This window comes from Nannospalax galili, unplaced genomic scaffold (assembly GCF_000622305.1).
Source record: "Nannospalax galili isolate Female #2095 unplaced genomic scaffold, S.galili_v1.0 scaffold624, whole genome shotgun sequence".
In the NCBI taxonomy this organism is placed as follows: domain Eukaryota; kingdom Metazoa; phylum Chordata; class Mammalia; order Rodentia; family Spalacidae; genus Nannospalax; species Nannospalax galili.
The window spans coordinates 554,358-580,414 of record NW_008351633.1 but is presented as its reverse complement, the minus strand read 5'-3'; the positions used below and the strand labels follow the sequence as shown (position 1 = coordinate 580,414).

Sequence of the window (26,057 nt, the reverse complement as noted above, 5' to 3'; positions counted from 1 at the left end):
CAATAATATTTCTACTTTTCTAGGAGTTTATATGCTAGTGGATGAAGACAGGCAATAAAAGCAGATGGGGGTGGGCAGGGAGGGGGAACTTCACTGATAAAGTGACAGAGTGTGACTAAGAGCTTCTATTTCACTTAGCCTGGCCAGGAAGCCTGTCTAAGGAGATAATATTTTGAACAAGAAGCACATGACAGGAAGGGACCAAATATGCATAGGTCTAGGTGGAAAGAACATTCTAGAAGTGGAACAAATTGTCCTCAGGCCCTGATCTCCAGATGCTGGGTTAAGAATGAATTTAGTGGAGCAGGAGTGGGATCAGGAGACCACTTGGCTGCTTGTATGGTAGTCCAGGAAGGAGGCGGAGTGGGCTTGGAAGAAGCACAGTGGCACCAGACCTTGAGGAAATGTATGAGAGAGTGCTGGGGAGAAGAAGGAAGCCAGGATGGCTCTGGACTGTGCTTTACAAACCTGACTCAGTGATGATATCAGTAAATCAGATGTAGACGTCTGACTCAATTGGAGCACGGATGAATGCTGAGGGGCCAGGGGGAGTGAAGTGATTTTTATGAGGTAATTTTGAGAAATCTATTAGACATTCACAAGAAAGTATCAAGTATTAAAATTAGATATAGACAAATATGGAGGTTAGTGGAGTGAGGCTGGAGAAATGAGTTTAGGACACATGCCTATTTTATATGCATTTATGTACACAGACATATATAGCACATATAAATTTTCAAGGCTGTGAGATTAGATTGAGATCACCTAGGGGAAGGGTAGGGAAAGGTGAGAAGGTGGAGAGGGAAGGCTGGCCGCCTGGTATTTAAAAGTGTGGAGGAGAAGAAAAGGAACACGTGATGAACAAGGATCTGGGTTAGTCAGCACAGACCGGGAGTGGGAATAAAGTCAGGAGAAGAGAATGTGTGAAGAAAGAGGACGATTGTGCTAGATGCTGCTCAGGATTACACTAATTACCACTTTCCTTGGCTTGATTTTTATTTGGTTTCAGCATTTAGAATATGGTTTATCTCTTCCTTGTGTTTTGCATGGATCCTACGAGTATGGAATAGAGTTGATTTTTGTTATGTTCTTAAAGCTTCCTTGGAAAAAATACAGAACTTAATCTAACTGTGAAGATACAAACTGCTGATTGGGGTTGGGGATTTAGCTCAGTGGTAGAGCGCTTGCCTAACAAGCGCAAGGCCCTGGGTTCGGTCCTCAGCTCTGAAAAAAAAAAGACAAAATAACAAACTGCTGATTACTGGATTGTTATTTTAGATGGTTGGGGTAGAATATTCCATACAAGTCCCCAAGCACTGGTCATTTCTGTGGATTGTTAACCGTGGTCTGTACAGCTCTGTGGAGACACTTAGCCCTGACATGTTGGCTCATCTCTGCTCAGGCCCTAGAACCAAATGGCCCTTAGGAAAGACAACTGGTGAGGCCATTGTTGAGCAGTAAATATGGAGGAATTGATATTAACCTTGAACCTGAGTGCTGTTCACCTGGTTTTGCTTCTGCTTTTCCTCTCATAGCTGAATTCACATCTTGGTTTTCTCACTGGTGTCATCTGGTTCATTCTTGGTCTTGCGTTTTAGTCCAGTTTCTGCTGTGGCCTCTGAAAGTAGTAGGGCCCTGTTCCTAAGCTCTAGTCTATGTGTCTGTGTCTGGTCCCTAATACCTGCTTGGTTGAGACCTGCTTTTTACTATGAAGCATGACTCTCCTTACTTCCACCTTGCCTCATTGTTTTTAACCCTTCTACTGAGAACTCTACCTTTCACCTGCTAATGACTCCCTGAGGTTGTTTGCTCCTAGATTTCTTCCCTTCTCCCTTCCCAATGCATGCTAAATTTTCCTTGTTTACCTTAACAATACAATTGAGTTCTGCTTGGAACCTACATAATTCATCTCTAACTAACTCACCTTTCTAGCATCTTGACTTCAGTTTTGAATTGCTTCATGCCTGGATGGAAGCATTGCTTTTAAAAATTGGTATTCCTCAATGGTGTATGCAAAGTGGATTCCTTTAAAGAAGGAAGAAATCTGCAGATGTTCTTTAAACATAAAAGGATTAGGGAAGGACCAAAGCAGGCAGTGTAGCTTCTGCCTTTGAGGACATACATTTAAAAACTTAGTCATACAAAGATGCTCTTTACAGTCAGAAAAGGAGGCTAGTTGCATTGAAAATGGTGTGATGCATGTATTCTATTTTCAGTGGAGCCCTCTGATCACAAAACATCATTATTAAAACATTTCAGAACTACGACTGTAGCTAAAATATTGAGGACCATAGTTCCTAGAATCAAGATTGATGAGAGTTCCTATTCTGGGTCTTCATAATTACTACTTTCTATTTAAACTTGAGTAATCGAAACGTGCATGTTTTCCCCATGGCAGGGGCGTATTGGAAATATTTAAATTCTTATGGTCATGCTGTGCTTTTCTCAGATGACTGGAACATTGCCCAGTCATAAACTATCTCATTCTTTCCCCACACATTTTGTCAGTTGTTTAACCTAGTATAATTTGTTTTTCACAACCAGTCAGAATGACAGTGGTAAATGTTTTACAGCGAAATAAAAATAAGAGTTATAGCTTAGTTTTTTAATACTCTCCTTCCCCCTAATAATAGTAATTATTTGCCAACAAAGGTATCTTTTTTTTTTTTTTGACAGGGTCTCTGTAGCCCTGGCCTGAAACTCACTGTGTATACTAAGCTGGCCTCAATCTCACAGAGATCTGCCCGCCTTTTCTTCCCCCGTGCTTGGACTGCGTACTCAGGCTTTTTTAAAAAAAAAAAAAAAAAAAAAAGCATCTTAACTTTGCTTCAGTGCAGGATGTTCTTAACAATTAGAAAACAGAAAAGATATTTACAACCAAGGTTTATGTTTTTTGAACCTAAAGACAGACTAAAATTCTCAAAGACAAGGTATGCTGCCGCAAATGAGAATTTCATGGCTGCATTAAGAGAGTTTCAGTGTTTATACACACATGCCTTCATCCTTTGTGTAAGCCCATGGTATTGTGGTCTCTGAGATGAGACCCAATCAGTCTCAGAGACAGAGATGCAGCAAGGTAAAAATTTATTTATGACTGCAATCGGGCCAAACTTAATCTTCATGGGAGCAGGAGAAAAGCGCTCCGAGTTAAAACAGCGGTCCTTTTGTAGGCCTTCTATGACCTTTGCAAGCAAGCAAGCTCAGAACAGAAGCAGAAATATGCGGTTAGCAATTTAGCAAGGCTTACACAAACTGTACAGCATAACAGGAAATCTTGAGAAAAATTTTATGGATAAAATCTCATGACCCTATGGTCAGTTACTTTCGAGAAACTCATTTTACAAGTCAAGGTTTGCTGATTTTTAAAAATACCCTTTGTGATAGAATAGGAACATGAATCTTATTTCAAAAGAATTAAACATTAAACCCCAGAAAAAGAACCCTTTTACCTCAGCTGAAAAAGACTGATGATTCAACTCGTATCAAAAATATTGAAGGGAAAAAAACGGGGAAATTACAGAAGTGAACTGAGGACAGCAAGACTCCAGCCTCTAACACTCCCCACTCCTGTATGAGGGTCTTCAAATCCTTGAAGATCAGTATTTAGTGAGGGGAGATTGGTCTTAACTGTTCATATTGACTTCTCAGTACCATAAGTTTTACAGAATTAATACGTTGATTAATGAACTTAACAACTGTATTTGGAAGGCAAGGACCACAGATGAGGACAAGCAGAAGGAAAAGCACTGGTCCTGCCAAGGCACTCAAGAGGGTAGTTAGCCGGGGGACCAGGAGAACAAAGATTCATACCAGTTTTGATTACTTGAACTGTGTAGTTCTCTGTCATTAATTCTTTGTTTGACCAGGCTCAAGCTTTCCTTAATGATCCCAGAATGATTAGCATAGAAACAACATTGTTCGCCAAGAGCCATACATAAGCCTCCTTTTTATGGTTCTAGCATCTTCAGTCTTAGAGATAAGCCTGCTGGCAGACCTAAGGAATTTTCTAGCTTTCAGTTGAGAAAGAAACTGGTCATTTTTTCTTTTGGAGTCTTCACTTTAAAACTGTCAAATTTTTACCTTTTTTAAAAATTGTTTTCATGCTGAACAGGGAAACTGGTTGAGGCAATTGGGGTACCCCTTCAGTGGGTCTGTCTAAAAGACTCACAAATTGCATAAGTCTTATCTGTAGGGAGAAAAGAAGGTCCTTGACTGGTGAATAGGGGATGTGAAGGAGAATTAAAGGCAAGAATAGTTAGCATTACAAGTTCTAGACAGGGAACCAGAAAAATTGAGAACAGGGCAAATTTTAAATATCCAAATTAAAGTCCATTGGAATTTCTTGATGAGGGCTTCTAAAAGCATCCATCTATTGGGTTCTTCTTCATTTTTCTTTAGGCTGCCAAGACTGGACTCGAGAGTGATGAACTCAGGATTTGTTTTCATGTACTCAGATAGCTGTTGAAGTGGCTAGAATCAATCTTCTAGACAGGGAGAGAAAATAAATTTAGCCATCATTTTAGAACAATCGTAGCTGCAGGTGGGCACTATAGTATTGGAGACCAAGATTTGAAATCTTACACCTGAGCAGCATTTTCTTGTTAAGAATAAAATCACTACTGAGAAATAATTGTCTAAATTACATTTTACCTGGACTTAAGTCTAATGTCTGGGAAATGCAACCTTTTGGACTCTTAAAGAAATATACTGATCACTTTAATTTTTGGTTATACTTTCCTTTTGGGTGTTTTAAGACCATACAATTGGCCCAAATAAACCCGTTTACTTTTACTTTAAGGTTGGTTGAGGATCTGGTCCTCAGGGGTCACATGGGCTTGGGAGGAGCCTCTGGCTCCTTAGGACTTTTATTTTACCAGTTCCATCTACCTGAAGATAAGTCAAAAGGTCCTGGTCAACCCGGACCCGGGCTTCGCTTGGAAGCATGGAGGAAATGTTTCCTTTTTGTTGACCCTCTTCTGTGTAGACTGGACACTGGTTTGAGTCCCTTTGGTGGGATCTCCATGACCTCCCTGAACAAGAGGACAGATGATTCATCACAGTTACAGGACATATCAAGAGATTCCCATAGTCCCCTGGGACACTGTCAACCTTCCAGGGCAAGGAACAAAACTATCCCTTAAGCCCCTTTGTCCAGATTAGTATGGGCCTTTAAGTATGGTTATTAACCATCCAAGAAGGTCAATTGCACCAGCCTGGCATCTTTAATTACTGTGTAATATATAGATAAAGCTTGAACAAAACCCAAACATTCTCAATAAACATTGACTGGAAGAGATTTACTATCACAGGTTAACTATCACAGGTCCAGGAAAGGGACCTTAAAACAAGAATTTCTTAAGTCTGTCTCAAATGAAGGCTGTTCTATTACAATCAGAAGCAGTCGCCTTTTAGTTTTCTGTATCCTGATTTACAGTTTTCAGAAGGAAGGGAGGCATTATATCATATCTCTATGGACAGGAAATAAACTGATTAGAATTCAGACAAAGCTTCACAGAAACAGTTTTCTTCTAGATTGCATACATCTGGTTCAGGGAGGTAGACCTAGGTTTTCTTGAGCCAAATCATTCTTGTTATGGGCAAAAGAAAGTGCCAAAAGTAGCATTTGCATAATATATAGGTAACCCAATTCTTCTCTGCATCCATTTAATCCAAATCTCTAACCCAGTGTGCAGTACAAGCCAGGAGTGGACTGAAAATGAACAACTCTGTATCTCCATAAACCTGTTCAGATCTTTAATAAGTTTGCTTAAAATGAATTTCATTATCCATTTTATTCTGGAAATATTCTGTTATCTTAATTTTTATATGTAAATCTTTTACTACTAGTACCCTTTAATTTTAGGAGCCCATTTGCAATTAGGGTGGAATTACCTATAGCTGGCTGGGAAGAATGGCTGGATACTCAAGTAAGGGTCAAATGACCCTTCTTTTCTCCCTTTTAATGAAGGAATATAACCGTCAGCAAGCCCAATTGTGATGACCGTTGGTAAACAGGCACAGCTGAAGTCATTAAGATGGTAGTTCTTTGACTCAGAGAGTGCTGTATGTGGATTAAGATAATATAATGAATTAACATTACTCATGTACACACTGTGCTTTAAGTTCCCAGGTAGACCTTATAGAAAACACAAAACCATTTAAATATTTTTTTTCATGTAGTTCAGAGATTTGTCTATCAAAGAAGGCATATAGATATAAGGTAAAGAGAAACAACTGGTACACAATCTCCAGCATAGTCACTTAAGGAAAACTGTGCTATAATTCTGTTTAGACTTTAATAAACCCCTTAATAACATTTATATACAAATTTACCAAGTAATTAATATTTTACCTCATATATAGAGGTGAACAAATTGTATAAATTTTGAGGTGCCCTTGTAAGCCTTTAAGCTGGTTTTAAATGACCAAGTTTCCTTTAAAAGTTTAGAGATGCCGGGCGTAGTGGTGCATGCCTTTAATCCCAGCACTCGGGAAGCAGGGGGAGGTGGATCTCTGTGAGTTCAAGGCCAGCCTGGTCTACATAGTGAGTTCCAGGACAGCTGGAGCTACAGGGAGACCCTGTCTCAAAAAGACCAAGAAAAAAAAAAGTTTAGAAATATTTTACATAGACTTGGAAAATGTTCATTCTATATAAAACATATCTAAACACAGAGATAAATTGCATCCTGGAGCAGACACAATCATTTCTTAAAGTTAATTTATATTCTTAATAGGAACCATGTTGTAATTTAACAATTTTAGTTTTCAAGAGAACTTACAAGCCAATTTTATATCTAGTAAATTATTATTTAATAATGGTTCCTTTAGTATTATACATAAGTCTATACATTCACAACAGTCTCATACAATAAATACTGTGGTTAGACACAATGTCATGACTTATCTTGACACAATGACATGTCTTGGTTTTAAAACCAAGACTGATTTCCTTGATGAAATTCTGACCAGATGTATGTAAAAGAAACTCTTAAAAACCAGCAGTACTTTACATATACATCCATACACATACATCTATACACATAGACACATGCACGCACACACACATGTGCACGTGCGTGTGTGTGTGTGTGTGCGCGTGCGTGTGAGAATTTCATCTCAAAAATGGCTGTGCTGAACAAAGCTATACACCGTGATGCTAGACATAAGGGCTTTCACTTGAAGAAAACATTTTCAAAACTATCATATTTTAATATGGTAAATATTTCTAAGTGAGTTTCAAATTCAACAAGTGATGGAAAACAGACAAGTGAGTTTCAAACTCAACAAGTGATGGAAATTATACCTTTCATTTGCAGTCAAAGCTAATCATAGTCAGAAATTACAGTATGATTAAAACAAGCTAATGCCTAAACAGTTTTCATTAAAGACAATTCCATGAAATAAGAGGGTAAAGAATGGGATGGTAAGACATATTTAGTCTTAATAAAACAATACAGAATCAATCTATTATTAAAGACCATTTAAGATTGACAATACCAAAAGCATAAAGTAGAGTATAAGAAAACAGTTTTCATGAGTATGATTCAATGACAGCTGCCTACAGTTAACTCTTTCCCATAGTAGCATGCAGGAAATTAGAAAGAATGAGAGGTGAGAGCACAAGAGCACAGCGCACAGGGTCAGAGGAGCCAGCACGCCAAGTCTGCAGGGCTGGCAGTCTGTGACAGCAACAGTTCCGCTCAGGGTGGTCTTTTGCTTCCTATGAGGAAAAGGTATGCATGGGGGGGGCATTTAAGGAAATAAACACAAAATCATATCACTGCCAGAGTCTAAGAAGACACACTGTAGCAAACAGTTTATGAACAGTTCTTAGAGATGTCTAGAGGTTGTTCAGTGTATACATAAAAGTACATGGTAATTTTTACAAGAGAAGTATAATGTTTATAAGTTATTCTGAATACACTGTAATTGTCTCTTTTGTCTCAGGCTGTTCTGGAGGCAGGAGACTGGCTCAGGCCATCTTGGGGATCAGTTCTTACAAGGTATCCCAGAAGAAGCCATGTGTTCCTGTGTCTAACTCAGGTGTCCTCAGGTGTTTCTCTGGCTAGAGAAACAAAAGCACTGCTGCCACATGGGGTCTTCCAGGTATCAGAGACCTCCATTCAAGCCTAACTAAGATTCCTGGTTTCAATTACCGATAGGAGTTTTAGGAATAGCTAATATAAAGGCAGTTCAATGCAGACTTAAACATGAGGACTAAAGGCAAGAATTACTCCTAGGGAGAAAAGTACAGAGCCACATCTAAGCCAGCAGAGTTTCTAGGGATGAAAATCACCCCTCCCCCAAACAGGCCATATCTGTCTGCATACAGAGCAGTGCTACAGGAAACAGAGGGAAAAGGACAAGCCAAAAGGATGAGACAGGAAGACTAGTCCCAGAATTCATCTCCAGCAATGAAGATGAGTTAATATATTAAACCAAACCTATAACCAACAGGAGTTCAATTTTCTCAAACCATTTTCAGGCCTTTAGAGGTCGGAAAGCAACACAAACCAGACCAAGAATGTCAAAACCAAAATACTTACAAAGTAAGCAAACCAAAGAGATACCTTAAAGCAAACACTATAAAAACAAGCCCAAACTAAAAGGTATGTAACAAATAATGTCCTTAAACAACCAGCTCATATACTGTTTTTGGTCTTTGAGACAGGGTCTCCCTGTAGCCCCAGCTGGCCTGGAGCTCGCTATGCAGACCAGGCTAGCCTTGAACTCAGAGATCTGCCTGCCTCTGCCTCCTGAGTGCTGGGATTAAAGGTGTGCACCACCACACCTGGCTTCAGTTACTGTTTTGTATAAACAACTAGCACTTAAAAGTTTTGTGAAACACTTAATAGACCTAGGGACATTGTCCAATAAATTTCAAGATATTTAGGGTACCCAAATTTATAAAGCCTTTGAATGCACTATCAAAATATCCTTTTTTTATAAATCTGCACATGTATTTTAATTAGGCATGCCAAAATAAACCAAACTAAAACCAATAATTTTGCCAGTTTATTTTGATGGAAACATATGAAGACAATAATCACAGACACACATGACAGAATTACTTGAGATCTCAGCACAGGAGACATAACATTGATAGAGTATCAATAAGCCCCATAAATTAACTGGTCCAGGCTATAAAAATGTCTAGTCTATCTGTTGGAGGACCCATTTTTCCAGTCTCACTGGTCAATTACCTAGTGATAGAACCACTCCCAGGAAAGCAGTTTATGCTAAATAGATGGGTAGAATACCTGGTATGTTAATTAAGTAGCAGACTATTTCTGCCTGGAACTAGCTCAGGTCCCCCGCAGAACTTCCAGACCAGCTGCAGCCATGTAGGTCTCCATAAGTCTGTCCGCTTTCCTGAACTTTTCAGGAAAGTGTAATTTCTCCTTTTCTTCTTCATGCCTTTCTTACTATTTCTTCACTTTTTCTCTGAAGCTTCCTTCTCCCAGCCATGTGGCTGCAAGTCAGCCACATGTCTGACCTCTGTGCAGGCTCTAAACCTGCATGGCTTTTATGGCTTTCTTTCCTTCATCCCACTATTCACCTCCCCAGGGCAGCTGCCAAGATTACCAGCTCGCCTGCTCTGAGGATTTTTCTTTAAGATTCTTAGAAAATTGTAAAAGTTTCCATTTGGGTCCATTCTTAAATTCTTTTATGAATGAGACTAAGAACCCTCTACGGGACCCTCTTTCTCCCCATTTCATTATGACATAATTACATGAAATACCAAACATCACATGGAAAACAATTATCACAGACACACACGACATAATTCCACTAAAACTAGGTGCACCCAAAACACGGAAATCAAGGAGTTCCTGTGACCGGGCATAAGCAAGTTTAAGGTCAAAAGAGCCTATAGATGGCCAGTCAAGACCAGGAATCTGCATCCAGTCCAGTTCACAAAGGGTACGATGTCTGGGGGCCTTAGGCTTAAACCCCATGCCCTTAGCTCTCTTTCTGAAATCAGAAAAATGGTTAAGCATACAATCAAGAAGTGACAAGGTTTTAGAGGTGGATTGGCCCATGATGAGGGTTAGGATGGAGGCCACACCAAAAATAAAGCAAACACAAAGACAAACCAGATTGTTACTGGGTCCGAATTTTCAGGCCCAGCAACTAGATAGCCTCGGGGCATCCCCTCCGCAGAACAGATAGGGGGAATATTGGGACATCCAACTTCCCTCCTAGAACCTGGCCGGCCCAGAACAGAAAGGGGTACTCCAAACAGAACACAGAGGCGCCTCTTATCTTGCTACACAGATGAGACCAATTGCCTGTAGAAGACAGGAAGAACCAGGGCTGAGGAATGTCTCTCAGTGCATGTCTCCTGGCAGTTCCTTCCTCCTGGGGCCACTCCATTATCCCGGTGGGACCTCCAGATATTGAGGTCTGGGAGACGGGATCCAATCAGTCTCAGAGACAGAGATGCAGCAAGATAGAAATTTATGACTGCAATCGGGCCAAACTTACTCTTCACTGGAGTAGGAGAAAAGCACCCTGAGTTAAAACAGCAGAGTCCTTTTGTAGGCCTTCTATGACCTTTTGCAAGCAAGCAAGCAAGCAAGCAAGCAAGCTCAGAACAGAAGCAGAAATATACAGTTAGCAATTTAGCAAGGCTTACACAAACTTTACAGCATAACAGGAAATCTTGAGAAAAATTTTATGGATAAAATCTCATGACCCTATGGTCAGTTACTTTCGAGAAACTCATTTTACAAGTCAAGGTTTGCTGATTTTTAAAAATACCCTTTGTGATAGAATAGGAACATGAATCTTATTTCAAAAGAATTAAACATTAAACCCCAGAAAAAGAACCCTTTTACCTCAGCTGAAAAAGACTGATGATTCAACTCGTATCAAAAATATTGAAGGGAAAAAAACGGGGAAATTACAGAAGTGAACTGAGGACAGCAAAACTCCAGCCTCTAACAATGGTTAAGGTATTGAATACACTGTTCAGCCTGAACCTGCACTGAAGCCTGGCACCACTGGAAACAGAGACCATTTCATATAGCAGCACATGGAGTGAAAGGGACACTGGAAATATGTCAAGAGAGTTCATGCCACTGGAAATTGTACTTTTCTATGAGAAAGAATATATCTCAAAATCGCAAAATGAGATTGTGCCTTGTAGATCTTCGAGCATACCAGTGTACCATCATATAAAAAGTTTCAGAAGGCACATACTTACCAGGTCTTTAAAAAGGTCTCACCATTCAGTGGCTTCTATTGCTGTTCTATGGAGTTTGGCTTAGAACTGGTGTTAGAATTTCCTTCATGCCCAGACTTATGCAACCTTCTTTCTCAGAGGAGAGTATACTAAGCGGTGCATTGCTTTTTTGGTAATCCTCTCCAAGAGTTTCTCACTTGTTCTTGTAGTTTTGAACAGCAGGGAGGTGAAAGTGTGATCTTTTAGATTTTGCATTGCTCACAAAGATTTGCTTGGGAATTGTGGGTGCCTCTTCTGGCTAATGGTTCTCTGACTAGAAACTGTAGTCAAATATACAAAAACATTCATAACTCCTCCACTCTCCAGCTATGGGATATGGTCTGTGGGATAAGGTGTAGATGTCCCTTAACAGGACTGGATGGCCCACTTTGCTGCTAGTGGAATTTGACTAATGAGTAATACAACCCTCTGGCCATGAATTGTAGTTATGGGTGCTGTGTTTGTCTGATAAAGTGGGATATGTGGTCTCATTGTATGGTTAGGCCCAAAGGAACACAGACCTGTCAGTCTCAAGTTGAGTGGAGGATGGAGTAGAGATAACCTCTTTTTGATGACTCAGGTCTTCTGGTTTTAGCTGAATATTCCACCCTATAAAAGATCAATTGTTTCCTGTCCTGTAAGATTTGGCTCCACAGAAAAAAAAGTGTAATATATTTCCTGCCCCATCAGTTTTCTTGAAATTCTTGGCAGATCTGACCCAGAGATAGATATGGATTAAGCCCAAGTTCATAGCCCTGGTATAGTTATATTGGTTACTCATTTGGATCCTTCTATGGCTGTGTGTGTGTGTGTGTGTGTGTGTGTGTGTGTGTGTGTAGGTCAGAGGACAAGTTGCATGAGTAGGCTCTCTCCTTCCACCATGTGGATTCTAGGGATCAAACGACGGTTTTCAGGATTGCTGGCAATTACCTTTATCTGTTGAGCCATTTTTTAGTCCCAGAAATTTTTTTCCAGATTTATTTTATTTTGTGTATTTGTGTGTGTCTGCATCTGCATACATGCATATGTGTGCAGGTGCATGTGGAATCCAGAAGATGGAGCTGGAGTTACAGGTAGATGTTAACCATCTGATATGGGTGCTGGGAGCCAAACTTGGGTCCTCTGGCAGAGCAGTACAGAGATTGCTATTAATCACTGAGTAATCTCTCAGTCCCTGGAAAACATTTTTTTTAAGGCATAAAATGTTTTCAGAAAGCTATGCTAAAACCCCATCTGTACCTGGTGAGTTTCACATTCACCCATCACCTTCACTCTTACCTGTTCCCCTTTCTTCTGGCTCCCACTGAGGCATTGGTGGGTTTTCCCTCTTCTTTTTGGCCTCCTTTCCCCTTTCCCTAAGACACTGCTTCAGCATTTGTCAAATCTTTCTCTTGTACCATCACCCTTTGCTTAGCATTGGATGGAAACATTCAGTCTGCAAATGTATTTCCTTGTGTTAAAGTGCTCTCTTGCCTTTGCATTCCCCTCCAGCTGTCCTCCTACTTCTCTCCTTTACAACAAAACCCCTTAAAAACTTTGCCCATAATCAGCCTCTACTTCCTGCCTTCTCAGTGCCCTATAAAACCATTACAATTGCCCTTTCTCCCACTCCACTCCACTGTGACTGCTCTTACCAACCTCCAAGGACCCCAAGGTTGCTGGCTTATGTGGTTCATTCTTAGTCACCTTACCTGATGTTTTGGCAATATTTGGTGGAATGAGTGGAAGGTCTTCTTTCTTCATGAATTATCCTTTACTGGGCTTGGGCTCACCTCTCCTACCATTCTGTCTCAGCTCCTGATCTCCACACCCAGGGCCCAGTGCCCTGAGCCGTCCCTGACTCTTTTACATAGTGATCTCATCCTCTTGCCCAACCATAAAGAGTTCTAAATATATATCTCTAGTTCAGACTTCTCCCTGGATGAAAGACTCCAGAATCTAGTCCCAGAGGCATTTTTTGTGCTAATTAGAAAAAAAACTACCCTTTTGTGTCAGGACTTGACTGCCATCTTCTGGGAGTTTTGCACAGTCAACATACATCTAGTAGCATCTCCTACAGCTGTAGAACCCTCAACACTAGCCCAGAATGTTCCCCTACTGGAGTGGGAGTGTAGTGCACATCACAAGCCCAATAGCTCCTCACCCAAATTCCTGATTCTTTTCTCCTTTCTTATCCTACCCCAAACCCTTTCCTTTAGACCTATTTCAGAATTCTGACTATGAGGTCAGACCCCATGAAGTTATTCTGCATACCTCTTTCTCATACCCCAACTCAAATACACCAGTAAATCCTATGTATTTCTTCTTAGAATTTAGAATTAAATTAGAATTTAACCATTTCTCAACATCTCACTTTGGCCCACTGGTCCAAGTCCCATCATCTAGGACTTGGAATGGTCTCTGGCTCCTCATTGTCGGTCTTTGACACTTCCCCATTCCAGGCACCCCATGTTTCCCCTCTACCCCTAACCCCTCATAGTCTGCCATTTTACTTTGAAGTAAAAATGGGAGTCCTTAAAATGGCTCTCTGCCATTGAGGTCTGGCCACATCTCCAGCCACGTCTGTCCTCTTCTTGCTCATCAAGCCCAGTATGCCTCAGCTCCAGGCACTCTGCCTGCATGCTTTACACAAAGCATGGTTTGCTCCCTCCTAGTCTGCAGTCTTTGCTCAACTATCACTTTATGGCACCCGAGAAGCCTTACCCAGCCAAACTAACAAAATACCCCCTCAAAGTCTCCCCAAATACCTAGCATCCCTCTATCATTTTATTGTCTCCACATTCTGCATTCTTTGTTGGCTGGCACTCACACGTTGCTGTTTTATCACCTATTGTATATTAACCTTTGTGAGCAAGAGGGTTTTTTTTTTTTTAACCCTCTCCTCTATCCCAGTTTCTTTTTTTCTTTTTTTAAAAAAATATTTTACTTATTATTTTTATTTTATGTGTATGCATGTATTGCCTGCTTGTAGGTAAATGCACCCATGTAGTGCAATGCCTGTGGAAGACAGAAGAGGCTGTCAGATCCCCTGGAACTGGAGTTACTGACAGTTGTTAGCTGCCATGTAGGCGCTGGAATTCGAACCCGGGTCTTCTGCAAGAACAATCAGTGTTCTTAATCGCCGAGCAATCTCTCCAACCCCTATCCCAGTTTCTAACACAATGCTTGACAAGTAGGATTTCAATAAAGATGAGACAAATAAGTGAACAGAAGCAACCCAGAATCCATCTATGGGACACAAAGACTTGAGAAGATCCTGCACAGACAGGTAGAATCTCCAAGTTCTAGGATAAAAGCCTTTTCAGGCATCCAGGAACTAATTTAAATCTAATTTGAAAATCACGTTGATTTTACAACCTTCAGGAAGGACATAAGGCTCCTGTCGAGAAAGCAAGTAGACGCCATCTAGTGGCAATAAAAGAAAGCTACATCTGTGCTACTCAAATTTATTTTTTGTGTTACCCTCTCTTATTCCCCTCACTTCTTTTTTTTCTCCCCCCTCTCCCCTCCACACTTCTATAGACACCTTTCTTCTTCCCAACTCGTCCCATTATACGTCCATGTCTTATTTTAATATGCAATTCGTGTGCAGGTAGCTACTGAGTGTTCATGATTACATGGGCCATGTCAGATCCCTAAGATCAGATCCTGTTTCCTAGGTCTCCTCCCCATCCTCCAGCTCTGACAGCCCTCCCCCACTTTCTGTGATGTTCCCTCGGTCTTAGAGGGGTTATTTAGATGTCCTGTTTAGGGATGAACACTCAACAGTCACTTATTCTCAGAATTTTGATCCATTATGCTACTCATATTTATTGAAATTGAAAATGTGGCCCCAATATAGAAGCTTCTGGACTCTCCAATAGTAATACTTGTGATAGCTGTAAGTCCTCAAGAGTGCATTTTCCCTGGACTATGTTATAGGAGAAAATGAACAGTTATCTGTCTTAAATGGCTTCCTTCCTCCACTGTGGTGGGGACCAAACTCAGGACCTCGTCTATGCTTGATAAGCACTCTGCAGCCCTGAGCTAGATTCAGAGCCCTTTCTAAAATTACTTCTGATGGTAAATATTAATGTTTCTTCATTTTTTTTGGTGATCTGATTTCTTTTGTTGCTGCTCATTGACCATCTACTTACCTTTAACCGTTAAATTCATGTGGTACTGGCCTAAGGATTGACTGGGTAATTAAATGAAGGCTCCATCTTCTGGAAAATTATATTTTAATACAAATGGCATATGATGGAGTGAGCCTGTAGTTAAAGTCATGCCAGATAATGAAGTGATCGCTCCAGGCCAGATTCCCAAAGCTTGATGAACCCTTATTGCTGTGTGTAGTCCATCTTCAGAGGGATGAACTTTCAGATTTAACTTGCTATTTTACAATGAGCATGACAGACCATTAAATGGAGAACGTAAGAAACAGAGAGGATTCATGTCTGTACACCTTGACAGAAAGACAGAAAGTAAGCTGGTCTGTGACTATCCTTCTGACATTTGGAAAGCTACATCATTTCCATAATCTGGTAACTTAAAGCAGAAACTCCTTGGTCTCTTGTGAGAGTCTGTATTTCTTGATTCTGCTGGGATGGAGCTGGGAAATGTTTGTCTGCCACCAGGAGGCCTGGGCAACGATTAGATAAACAAGGTAAGGTGGTGAGAGTCCAGGGAAGGAAATGGCCTTTAGGTGCTAACACTCAGACCTGTTTCTGGTCTTTTCACATGGAGGATGATTGTCTGAGTAGCGCTGAGGGCAACAGTGGATGACTTAAGATAAGAAAGCCAGGGGCTGGAGAGATGACTCAGTGGTTAAGAACACTGCTGTTGCAGAAGACCTGGCTGGGTTCAGTTCCCAGCACCTACAGGGTGGCTATAACTCGAGTTCCAAGGGATCTGATGCCCACTTCTGGCTTCCATGGGCATTGAATGACATGGGTGCACTTACATACATGCAGGCAAAACACTCATACACATAAAATAAAAATAAATAAAAAAGATTCATTACAAAAAAGGCTTCACATCAGCATAAAGACTTGTTTTCTGATTAAAAGTATTAAAAAAATTTTTTTTTTTTAGCTTTTTGAGACAGGGTCTCCCTCTAGCCCCAGCTGACTTGGAACTCCCTGTAGACCAGACTGGCCTCGAACTCAAAGAGATCTGCCTGCCTCTGCCTTCCATATGCTAGGATTAAAGTCCTGGCAGTTAAAGGTATTTTTAAATCCCCGATGGAAAAGATTAAGTCTTTAGTTCCCTGTCAGTGCATGAGTCCAAGTAGAGGCTGGTTGACAATCTGCTAGGGATTTGTTGAGATCGCGATTGATTTCCTCTTTCTTTCTCCCTGTAGGAGATAAAGTCCTCCCCACACTTTAGTACTCAGTTCACACTTGGCCTTTCCTATCATTTGAAGTGCAGAACAGCACTTCCTTCACACAGCGGGTGTTAACTTTTGTTTTTCTGTGATATAATCTTTGGCTCCTTAAGTCAATGCTAACCTACTTGACAAGGGGCCACTGTCCCCACTGGACTTAGCATTTAATTTTCCTGGATAAATTTTACACCTATATGGTAGGGAATATAGAAAGGATGCTAATGACTGTTTGAAAACTGGCCATTGGGCCCAAGATGCTCAGCTTTATTCTAAGTTTGGTGGAGCAATTATTCTTCACTTAGATACTGGAGAAATAAAATATTGTTAAATGTCTTTACTTCTTTTTTAAAACGTTTAAAAATTATTTATTTAATAACCACATGATTGGAAGATGCATTCCATTACAGCATTAACATATTCAATAACAATTTCCAGAGCAAAGATGCATCTCTTTCAAAATTGGCTGTAAATTTTTAGGTTCACAGTTGAACTAATACAGTTATAAAATATTGAACTTAATATAAACCCTATAAGACATAAAATTGAATGAGGTTTTAACCCTTAAAAAAAGATCTCCATTTCATTTTAAAATATACTGTTTCATACAGAAAAACTCAATTTAATGCTACTAACGCTTAGATGTTTGCACATGTGTCTCTAATCTCAATGTATCTGATTATTACAATCGGTTACTTTCTGAGATCCACCTGAGCATGGATATAAAATCATTGGGTATATTTCACTAGTGATGTGTTTTACCTCTAGTAATTAACATGGAGCAAATTTTTATGCTTTTTCCTCAAATATACCTCTTTTTTTTTTTTTTTTTGTTGCTTGGGGGGGCTGACAGTAGTGCCTGCCGCCCGGGTTTATTTCAGCTCTGCCTTTAAAAATATGGAACACTTCATGAATTTGCATGTCATCCTTGCGCAGGGGCCATGCTAATCTTCTCTGTATCATTCCAATTTTTTTTTAGTATATGTGCTGCCGAAGCGAGCACACCTCATTTTTTTTTTAATTTGTTGATTTTTTGTGTGTATTTCATACAGAACATCCCAGACAATCTTATTCATCTGTATAACCACATCCCAAAAGGCACCCTCCAATAGACTCTCCCCCCACCACACTGGAGCCCATGTACTCTGTCACCCCTGTTACTGTCTGCTGTGTTGTTGGCACCCCCAGCCATTCCCCACTACTTGTTCATCTGCTGAATCTATTCAGCCTATCTAGAGTTCCTTGTTTTAGGAAGATCAGCTCTTCCTCATCTAGAAGCAATCAGTTGCCAATATTCCTTTAGATAAGATTGGGGTCTGCTGTTCATTTTCCCAGTTCTATGCTGGGTTACTGTCTGGGAGTCTCTTGGGCCACCCTGGCCAATGACTCAAAGGAAGGTATGTCCTGTTTGGCATTGTTTCTTGTTATATAGCCTTTAGCTATATACATGGACTCTTAAAGAATTATATTGATCCCTTTAATCTTTGATTATACTTTACTTTTAGGTGTTTAAGACCATACAGTTGGCCTAGAAAAACCAACTTATTTTTACCCTCATGAGGATCTGTTCCTCAGGGGTCACATGGGCTTAGGAGGAGCCCCTGGCTCCTTTCTTTTCCCAGTTCTATCTATGTGAAGATAAGTCAAAGGTCCTGCTCGACCATGGCTGACTTCACTGGGAAGCAAGGAGGAAATGTTTCCTCTGTGTTGACCCTCCTCTTTATAGACTGGACACTGGTTCAAGTCCATCTGGTGGGATCTCCACAGCCTCCTTGATCAAGAGGACAGGTGACTCACCACAGTTACAGGACATTTTGAGAGATGTTCCATAGTCCCCTGGAGCTTAGTCGACCTAGGAGGGCAAGGAGCAAAAATTGTTCTTTATGTCCCTCTGACCAAATTAGCATAGGCCTCAAAGTATGGCCATTAAGCATCAAAGAAGGTTAGTTTCATCAGTCTGGTACTTTTAATTACCATGTGCTGTGTAAATAAAGCTTGGGCAAAGACCAAACATTCTCAGATAAACCTTGCCTAGACATATATTCCTTGCGCTAGTTGTATGTATAATTTGTTAGTAGGTCATTTGATTAATATGGTTCCCTCTGATAGTTTTAAAACTAGTTAGGCATTATTTATCTCTTGCATTGTCTAACTCTTCCACCATGGTTTCCCCATTTAAAGTGCCCCCATTTCCCCCCTTTCTCCCTTGATAGTACCCTTCCCCCATGGTCTCACCTCTTTTGAGATCCTTCTTTCCCTTTATTCCCAAGGTTACTTGTATGACCCTCCCTCTCCCCTCCCCCTAAAATAACCCCATTTTTATCCATATCTCCCTGTTTCCTACTGTTCTTCTTTCAGATTCTTTCTTTGCCTTTACCTCTCTGGTTCCTCTTCATTATCCCGGTTTCTGTAGTTATGTCTGGATACATACTCACTTATAAGGATTTGGTGCTAGGATCCACGTATGAGGATACGTCCTTACTTCTTTAGCCTTCATAAGGTTTTCATCTAATAGTGCTGGCTCCCCTTTTGACTTGTGTTGTTTTCCATATACCTGATAGCTCTAGAACTAGGTATAAAAGTTGATAGTACAACAGTTGGTAGGTAGAGGTATACCTTTGGAATCCCAACACTCAGGAGGCTGAGACAGGAGGATTGTGAATTTGAGACAGCTTGGACTACATAACAAATTCCAGGCTAGCCTGGGCTACATAGCAAATCTTTGTTTTAAAAAATCGAATAAAACAAAATACCACAAACCAGCTAACCAAACAAAGACTCTCATTTTTTTTGTTTATGTAGTTCTTTTAGGATTCTTCTGTCTGCTTGCAAAGTGAAGTTTTTAGCTTGTAGGCATTTTAAAATGCAATATTTAGTATCTGTTTCCTGAGAAAATATTTAATTATGCAAGTTGATATGATATTAAAATTTTTTGATGTTTATTTTTATTTTATGATTGAGTGTTTTACCTATATGTATGAAAGTGCATCCATGCTGTTCAATGCCCTTGGAGGTCAGAAGAGTGTTTTGGATCTCCTAGAACTGGACAATTGTTAGCCACCATGTGGGTGCTGGGAATTGAACCTGAGTCCTCTGCAAGAGCAGCCAGTGGTCTTAACTGCTGAGCCATCTCTCCAGCTCTTGATATGGTATTTTGAATAGTATGTTGCTAAATCTAAAATACTGTATTTTAAAGAATTAAGCAAATATTGTTTCTAAATTACGCAGCTTCTGAAGATCTAGTCACATAACTTAGCGTTCCATCCTAATGAGATGGTGATACTGAAAAAGGAGGTGTCGATGGGATTGGTGGGTAGGCATTGTGTCACTCCAGATCAAATGTCTCTAATAACAGGGTATTATTATTATTATTATTATTTGTTTCATCATTTAGGAAGCTACAATTATTTTAAGTTATTTAGTAGGATGGATGGCTTAAGAACTTCTTATAGTACTTAGTTGCTTATTTGAAGAGTAGCAAATTTAACATCTATAGCAACTACTATTTAACATTTCTAGAAATTGCTTCTTGGCCTTTTGGCTAAGATCAAGTGTAGTGACATTTCTAGAGAACTGTCAACTGAGGTATGGTTTTATACTAGCTGAAGGACAATCTTGGATCATTTGACTTGTGATTAAATAAATATTGCTCTTTTATAATCCTGACACAAATGCATGCATTTGTCTGTTTTGTTTAGAATATGCTGAATTTCTACATTGCAAAGGAAAAAAATTTACAGATTTTGATGAAGTTCGCCATGAGATTGAAGCCGAAACAGATCGAGTGACTGGAATGAATAAAGGCATCTCCTCTATACCCATTAATTTACGAGTCTATTCCCCACATGGTAAGTGTAATATAATTCCTAATTTTTCTCCTCAAATTTTTTTACTAGATGCATTAACATACATTGTAGAAGATTCAGATAATACTGAGTTTCTGGATGTTTGGATACTAGTACATATGGTACAGTTCAAAGAGCTCAGAATATTTATACAGGCAGAAGGAGGTAACTGATAAAAATAATTCTTCTTGGAATTTAAAAAATCTTTATTTTTGTTATGAGCTTTCAGAAATTAGAAGGTGGGCTCATGCAAACTTGCTTTTTTATTATCTTCAGTCTTTGCAAAAACTCTTGAGGAGTGTGGTTGAGTCTTTCCCTGTTGACTTCCTTGCAGCTCTGTCATATTTCTATTCCTCTTCCTGAGGAAGCATCTATGATTTTTTTTTTTTTGGTCTTTTTGAGCTATCCCTGTAGCCCCAGCTGGCCTGGAACTCACTATGTAGACCAGGCTGGCCTTGAACTCACAGAGATCCAACTGCCTCTGCCTCCCGAGTGCTGGGACTAAAGACATGCACCACCATGCCTGGCACATCTATGATTTTTATCCCTACACTGTATGCATGACTTCCCATGGAGACTTGGTGCTCACACTGAGAAGACAGTAGTCAGAATGCGCTGGAGTCCTGTTGTCATTGATTGCTTATATAGCCAGCCCATTCACTACACTCAGCATACCACAAATGACTAACAGCTTCCCCACAGACTAAATGGCTAACCTCCTACAAATAACATATGATGCTTTTGAAAGGAAGGGTGGATGTTAGGCTGAGAATTTTTATACCATTTGAAGGCGATGCACAAGACTAGCAGACAGCATATGCATTTATTGTTCAGTGTTTTAATTATAACCCCCTAGTTATGACAGCTAGGATATGACAGCTCTCTCAGCGAACTGGTAGGCATGCAAATCAATGCCTTTCAAATTTTGTTAAGATGATCATTTGGCTTAGCACAATCATGTAAAAATAGAGAAAAGTAGCAAACCATTTTGTATTCAATGCTTTTTCTTCTATACACTTCAGATGGACTTATTCACATGCACAATGCATAAGGCTGAGCCAAGTGGCAGACGATTCTGCATTTTTGGTGTGTCTTTTGCATTGAAGGTGCATATAAGACTTTTTTATTCCTTTCCACAGTGTTAAATCTAACGCTGATTGACCTACCTGGAATAACTAAAGTGCCTGTGGGAGACCAGCCCCCAGACATTGAGTATCAGATCAGAGAAATGATTATGCAGTTCATCACGAGGGAGAATTGTCTAATTTTGGCTGTCACCCCAGCCAACACCGATCTTGCAAACTCAGATGCACTGAAGCTCGCTAAAGAAGTTGATCCTCAAGGTGAGTGCATGACCCTGATGATGAGAAAGAATCAGTTTGGACTGTCAAGAGTTTTGTATATTTAAAGGTATCTCAAATTCTCATGACTTAATCTTATAAAATTCAACACGGTTAATGTTGGTAAATATGTTACACTTCAGATGCTAAAATAAAATAACTAGGAGTATAGTCAAAATCCATAAAAATTAATATTGAAAGCAATCTAAGACATAGACATGTTAAAGTCTCATGGAGTATTTTTTTTTTAATTTATTTTATGTGTATGAGTGTATTGCCTACATGTGTGTAAGTGTACCCGTGTAGTGCAGTGCAGTGCCTGTGAAGGTCAGAAGAGGGTGTCGGATCCCCTGGAACTAGAGTTACAGACAGTTGTTAGCTGCCTTGTGGGTGCTAGGAATTGAACTCCAGCCCTCTGCAAGAGGAGACTGTGCTCTTAACCACTGAACCATCTCTCCAGCCCCACGGAGTATTATTTTTAAAAGCTAATAAAATAAACTTTGGGAATAATAGAATTCAGTCTACCTAACTGTAAGGGTTTCCTGAATGTCTAAATTAAAAGACTTTCTATGTCCTTTGTTCACTGTATTTCTTTAAAGAAGGAAGTTTTTAAAGATATATGTAAGCTGTTATTTAGCTTGTATTTGTTTGATTATATATATATATATATATAAAATAAAAACAGGATATTTTTTCTATTATTGGTAGGTAAAAATCAAGAACAGTCTCTTCTTTATGCTGATGTTTGAATTTTCCCTTTCTCTGAGTTGAGAAATGACATTTTTTCTTCAAATGATGGGTCTTAGTATGTGTCTGTCTAAAGAAATAATTTAAAGAATCTAAGTGATGCATTCTTTCAATAGAGGTGTATTCTTCTCAAGTCTAGGAATTTTAATTTTAAATGATTAATTATCCCTGTTTTATTTGTCCTCTTTGTTTTAAAATCTTATTATTAGCATATCAGAGGTCCTGGATTATTCTCATGTACTCTCTTAAAATTTTCCCATTTTCCAGTCTTCTTGTTCAGCATGCTTACACTATTTATTTAACTTTATTTGCTTCTCTAATTAATTTTATATTTGTGATAAAATTTTAAAAGTTCAAATGACATTTTAAGTTTTTTACAAATAGTATATTGCTCTTGGTTTTATGAGTGCAGTACTTAAAGATTATAATCAGAACCTTTTAAGATTCTTCTATTATAGTGCACATTATCTCTGAGTTCATTATTTTCTGGTTGCTTTAGTCTCTGTCATTGATGCTAGAGACTTTTTTGAAATATTTGTTGGGCTTTTTGCTACTTGTTCATAGATGAGCGTGGAACACTGGAAAGCTGATGCATGTTCATGAATGGGGTTCAGTGATTAGTGGGCTTTATGTAGGGTAATTGGGCTGTTAGCCTGGCCATTTTTGTTAGGAGACATTCTTGAATCCTAGATGAAGAATTTCCCCTGAGCTGATCTAGGTTAAGCCATATGTCCAGTGTTTTTGAAACCAAGAAGAATGTACTGGTCAGACTAGGCATGGGTTAGGAGAAGAGTAGTTTTCATCACCAAATGTGTAGACTTTCAAGTAATCTCTATGCTTTCATATGACATTGCTGATGGTCTTGAGCCTGAAGACCCTCTGGTTGAACTTCTTCTGAAAGTGAATCTCCAGTATTCTGCTGAAGTTGAGGAAGGTGGCCATGTGGTTCTGTAGGATGAAGGGTCTGGAGATCTCACAGTGCCCTGTGTGAACCAGTTCTCTTATTTTTAGCTCTTTCTACATCCTTGGTGTTCTAGTTCTGGGGCTATTCTCAAGTTCTGAAATGGCAGTTGGTTTGTTTCTGTTTGGCCTTCTCCAACATCCTTGAGATGAGGCTGACAACAATACAGGTAAAGGCTATCAGTGACCTGGTGAGGACTGTCACCAGGACTCTCTCCACAGCACCAGTGCCCCAGAAGAGTCAGATTATGAACAAGGACTGAAGCCTAGTTGTAAAAATGATACTAAATCATGCCTGTTCAAAGCCTTTTTGTACCCAAGAGGCCAGGCATGGTTGTCCAGTTAAGGCAGAGACAGTCCTTCCATCAATGAATTCTACTGAGTGCAGTGCCATCAATTCCTGAGAAATACATACCTAATCCAGATGAGGCTTCATGCAGGAGTGCAGATCACATCTTATCCATTCCCTGATTCCCCTACTTCTCCCTAAGTTTTGCCTTCTTGAAATTGGTTCCTTTCTCTGTACAGGTGGTAGTAAGTCTGTAGCTACTCTTGTCTTGATCCCCACAACTTCAAAGGTAGTGACAGAAAAAAAAGAATTATTTTCTTAAAATTCATAATTTTATAAGTGAGAATAGCACTGAATAATAAATGAATATATCCTGTAAAGTATCTGTAATTTATTTTTAAGGTAGATTTAACACATTCATTCTATATTTTATTCCTTTTGTATAGATAAGGAATATTAATGAATAGTGATTGCATTTCATTCCTGAGGTTCTTTACAAGACAGTTCAATTTTAACCTAAAATAATAATAACTATTAGTTGATTGTAGCTAATTGATGGCAACAATTAATGGTGGTTGAAGGAGTCCTCAGTTTGCCAGAAAAGGATTGATCTCCACATTCTCAATACCAGTACTCCCAATGTATTGTTATATCTAAATGAAATACAGTATTGGTTTTCACTCATGGACATGTATTGCCAAAATTCTGTCCCCTAAAAGTTAAATGAGATTTCTTTTTGCTTTTACTGGCCATCATTGACCTGACCTGTTTATAGGCTCATTTTTATTTGGCACTACCTAGTATGAATGCTTATGAACTTGCCTAAAATTATTCTATTTCTTGTGGATGATTAGAAGTTGATCATAGATAGATCATCTTTACATAAATTTTCCCTTTAAGTTTTATTTTTTACTTATGCATATTTGTATGTGTCTATGTGTGTATATGTTCACATGTATATAGAGGCTTGAATACAATGTTGGGTCCCTGGAACTGGAATTAAAAGTGGTTGTGAGTCCCCCAATATGAGTACTGAACCAAACTCAGTCCTCTGCAAGAGCAACAAGTGCTCTTAATCACTGAGTCATATTTCCAGCCTCTACACGAATTTTTCTATATTCTATATGTGGTAGGCCTGAGAATCTAATTTTGAAAGCTTTTGGTAGAGTATTTTGGCTAGCCCCCATCTCACTTTGCTTCCCTGGGCTGCACAGCTGCTGGCTTACTGGTGTCAGCATCTTTCCTGGGTAAGTCCAGCAGTGCCCACTGTGTCTTGACTCCTGCAGCCTCATTCACCTACCCAGCTCCCCCACACCATCTCTCCTCCTGGCCTGGGTACTGGCCCATTTCTTGTCTTGGCACCCCAGACCCCTGGACTGACCTCTTGGCCCAGAATCCCCACTGCTTCCTGATCCTTTGCATCCAGACAATTCCAGTTCCTCCCTGCAGTCCCCAGAAGCCCTCTGGGCCTGGTCCCACCCCACCTATCTTTGCTTCCTCGGGAAGCTCAGCCAACAGCTTCCTGGTGCTAGTAACTTTCCTGGGTGGGTCCTGTGGCCTCCACTGTGCCTTGACTCCCCCAGCCTCAGTCACCCTCCCAGCTCCCCTGTCCTGTCTCTCTTCCTAGCCTGGGTACTTGCCCATTATTTTGTTGGTACCCCAGACCCCTGGGACTGACCTCTTGGCCCAGAATCCCCACTGCTTCCTGATCCTTTGCATCCAGACCAACCCAGTTCCTCCCAGCAGTCCCTAGGAGCCCTCCGGGCCTCTTCCTGACCCCACCTCCCTTTGCATTCCTGGGTGGCACAGCCACCAGCTTCTTGAGACCAGCTTCTTAAGACCAGCATCTTTCCTGGGTCCTGCTTCCAGGCCTGCCCAGCCCCAAAATTCCTGAGGGCAGCATCTTTCCTGGAGGGATCCAGGCTTTAGGAGAAAGCCTGAGAGCATCTGATCCTCATCTGTCTTGGGCCTCTGTGGGAATTCCTGAAGATGAAAGCAATTAGACCATTCAAATGTAAAATCAAAAGAGAGAACCTGAAGCCTAGACCAACCAGCTTTTCATGCTCAACAAGTAAACCACAAAGGCACATAAAGTTTACAAAAAGAAGCAGCCTAAACTCAACAAAGGAAGGCTTGAGTCTCACACAAGAATCAGAAACTACAATAGAAATTCACATGTCAAAGTCACAGAGAAAAAATAATAACATGAAAAACCAAAATAATATATCCCACCAAGTACCAGCAGTCCTCTAGAGGAGTACAATGAGACACCCCCCCTAGAGATAAC

The 26,057-nt window shown here is 40.0% G+C and overlaps 1 protein-coding gene, 1 non-coding gene and 1 pseudogene across 11 annotated transcripts in view; 2 read left to right on the top strand and 1 right to left on the bottom strand.

The window, feature by feature from the left end:
• The window catches only part of Dnm3 (dynamin 3), a 605,597-nt gene that overhangs the window by 146,360 nt on the left and 433,180 nt on the right, over nucleotides 1–26,057 (top strand). For all 10 annotated transcript variants that reach the window (XM_029553749.1, XM_008848499.3, XM_008848501.2 and 7 more), the window contains exons 3-4: nucleotides 20,288–20,437; nucleotides 21,574–21,777. In XM_029553749.1, coding sequence (XP_029409609.1) covers nucleotides 20,288–20,437; nucleotides 21,574–21,777 — 354 coding nt within the window. The remainder of the gene's footprint in view (nucleotides 1–20,287; nucleotides 20,438–21,573; nucleotides 21,778–26,057) is intronic.
• Nucleotides 17,481–17,592, bottom strand: LOC115066861. The gene has a single exon (XR_003846305.1). It is a non-coding gene; the product is annotated as a U6 spliceosomal RNA (small nuclear RNA).
• On the top strand, nucleotides 20,111–20,324 carry LOC115066860 (annotated as a pseudogene).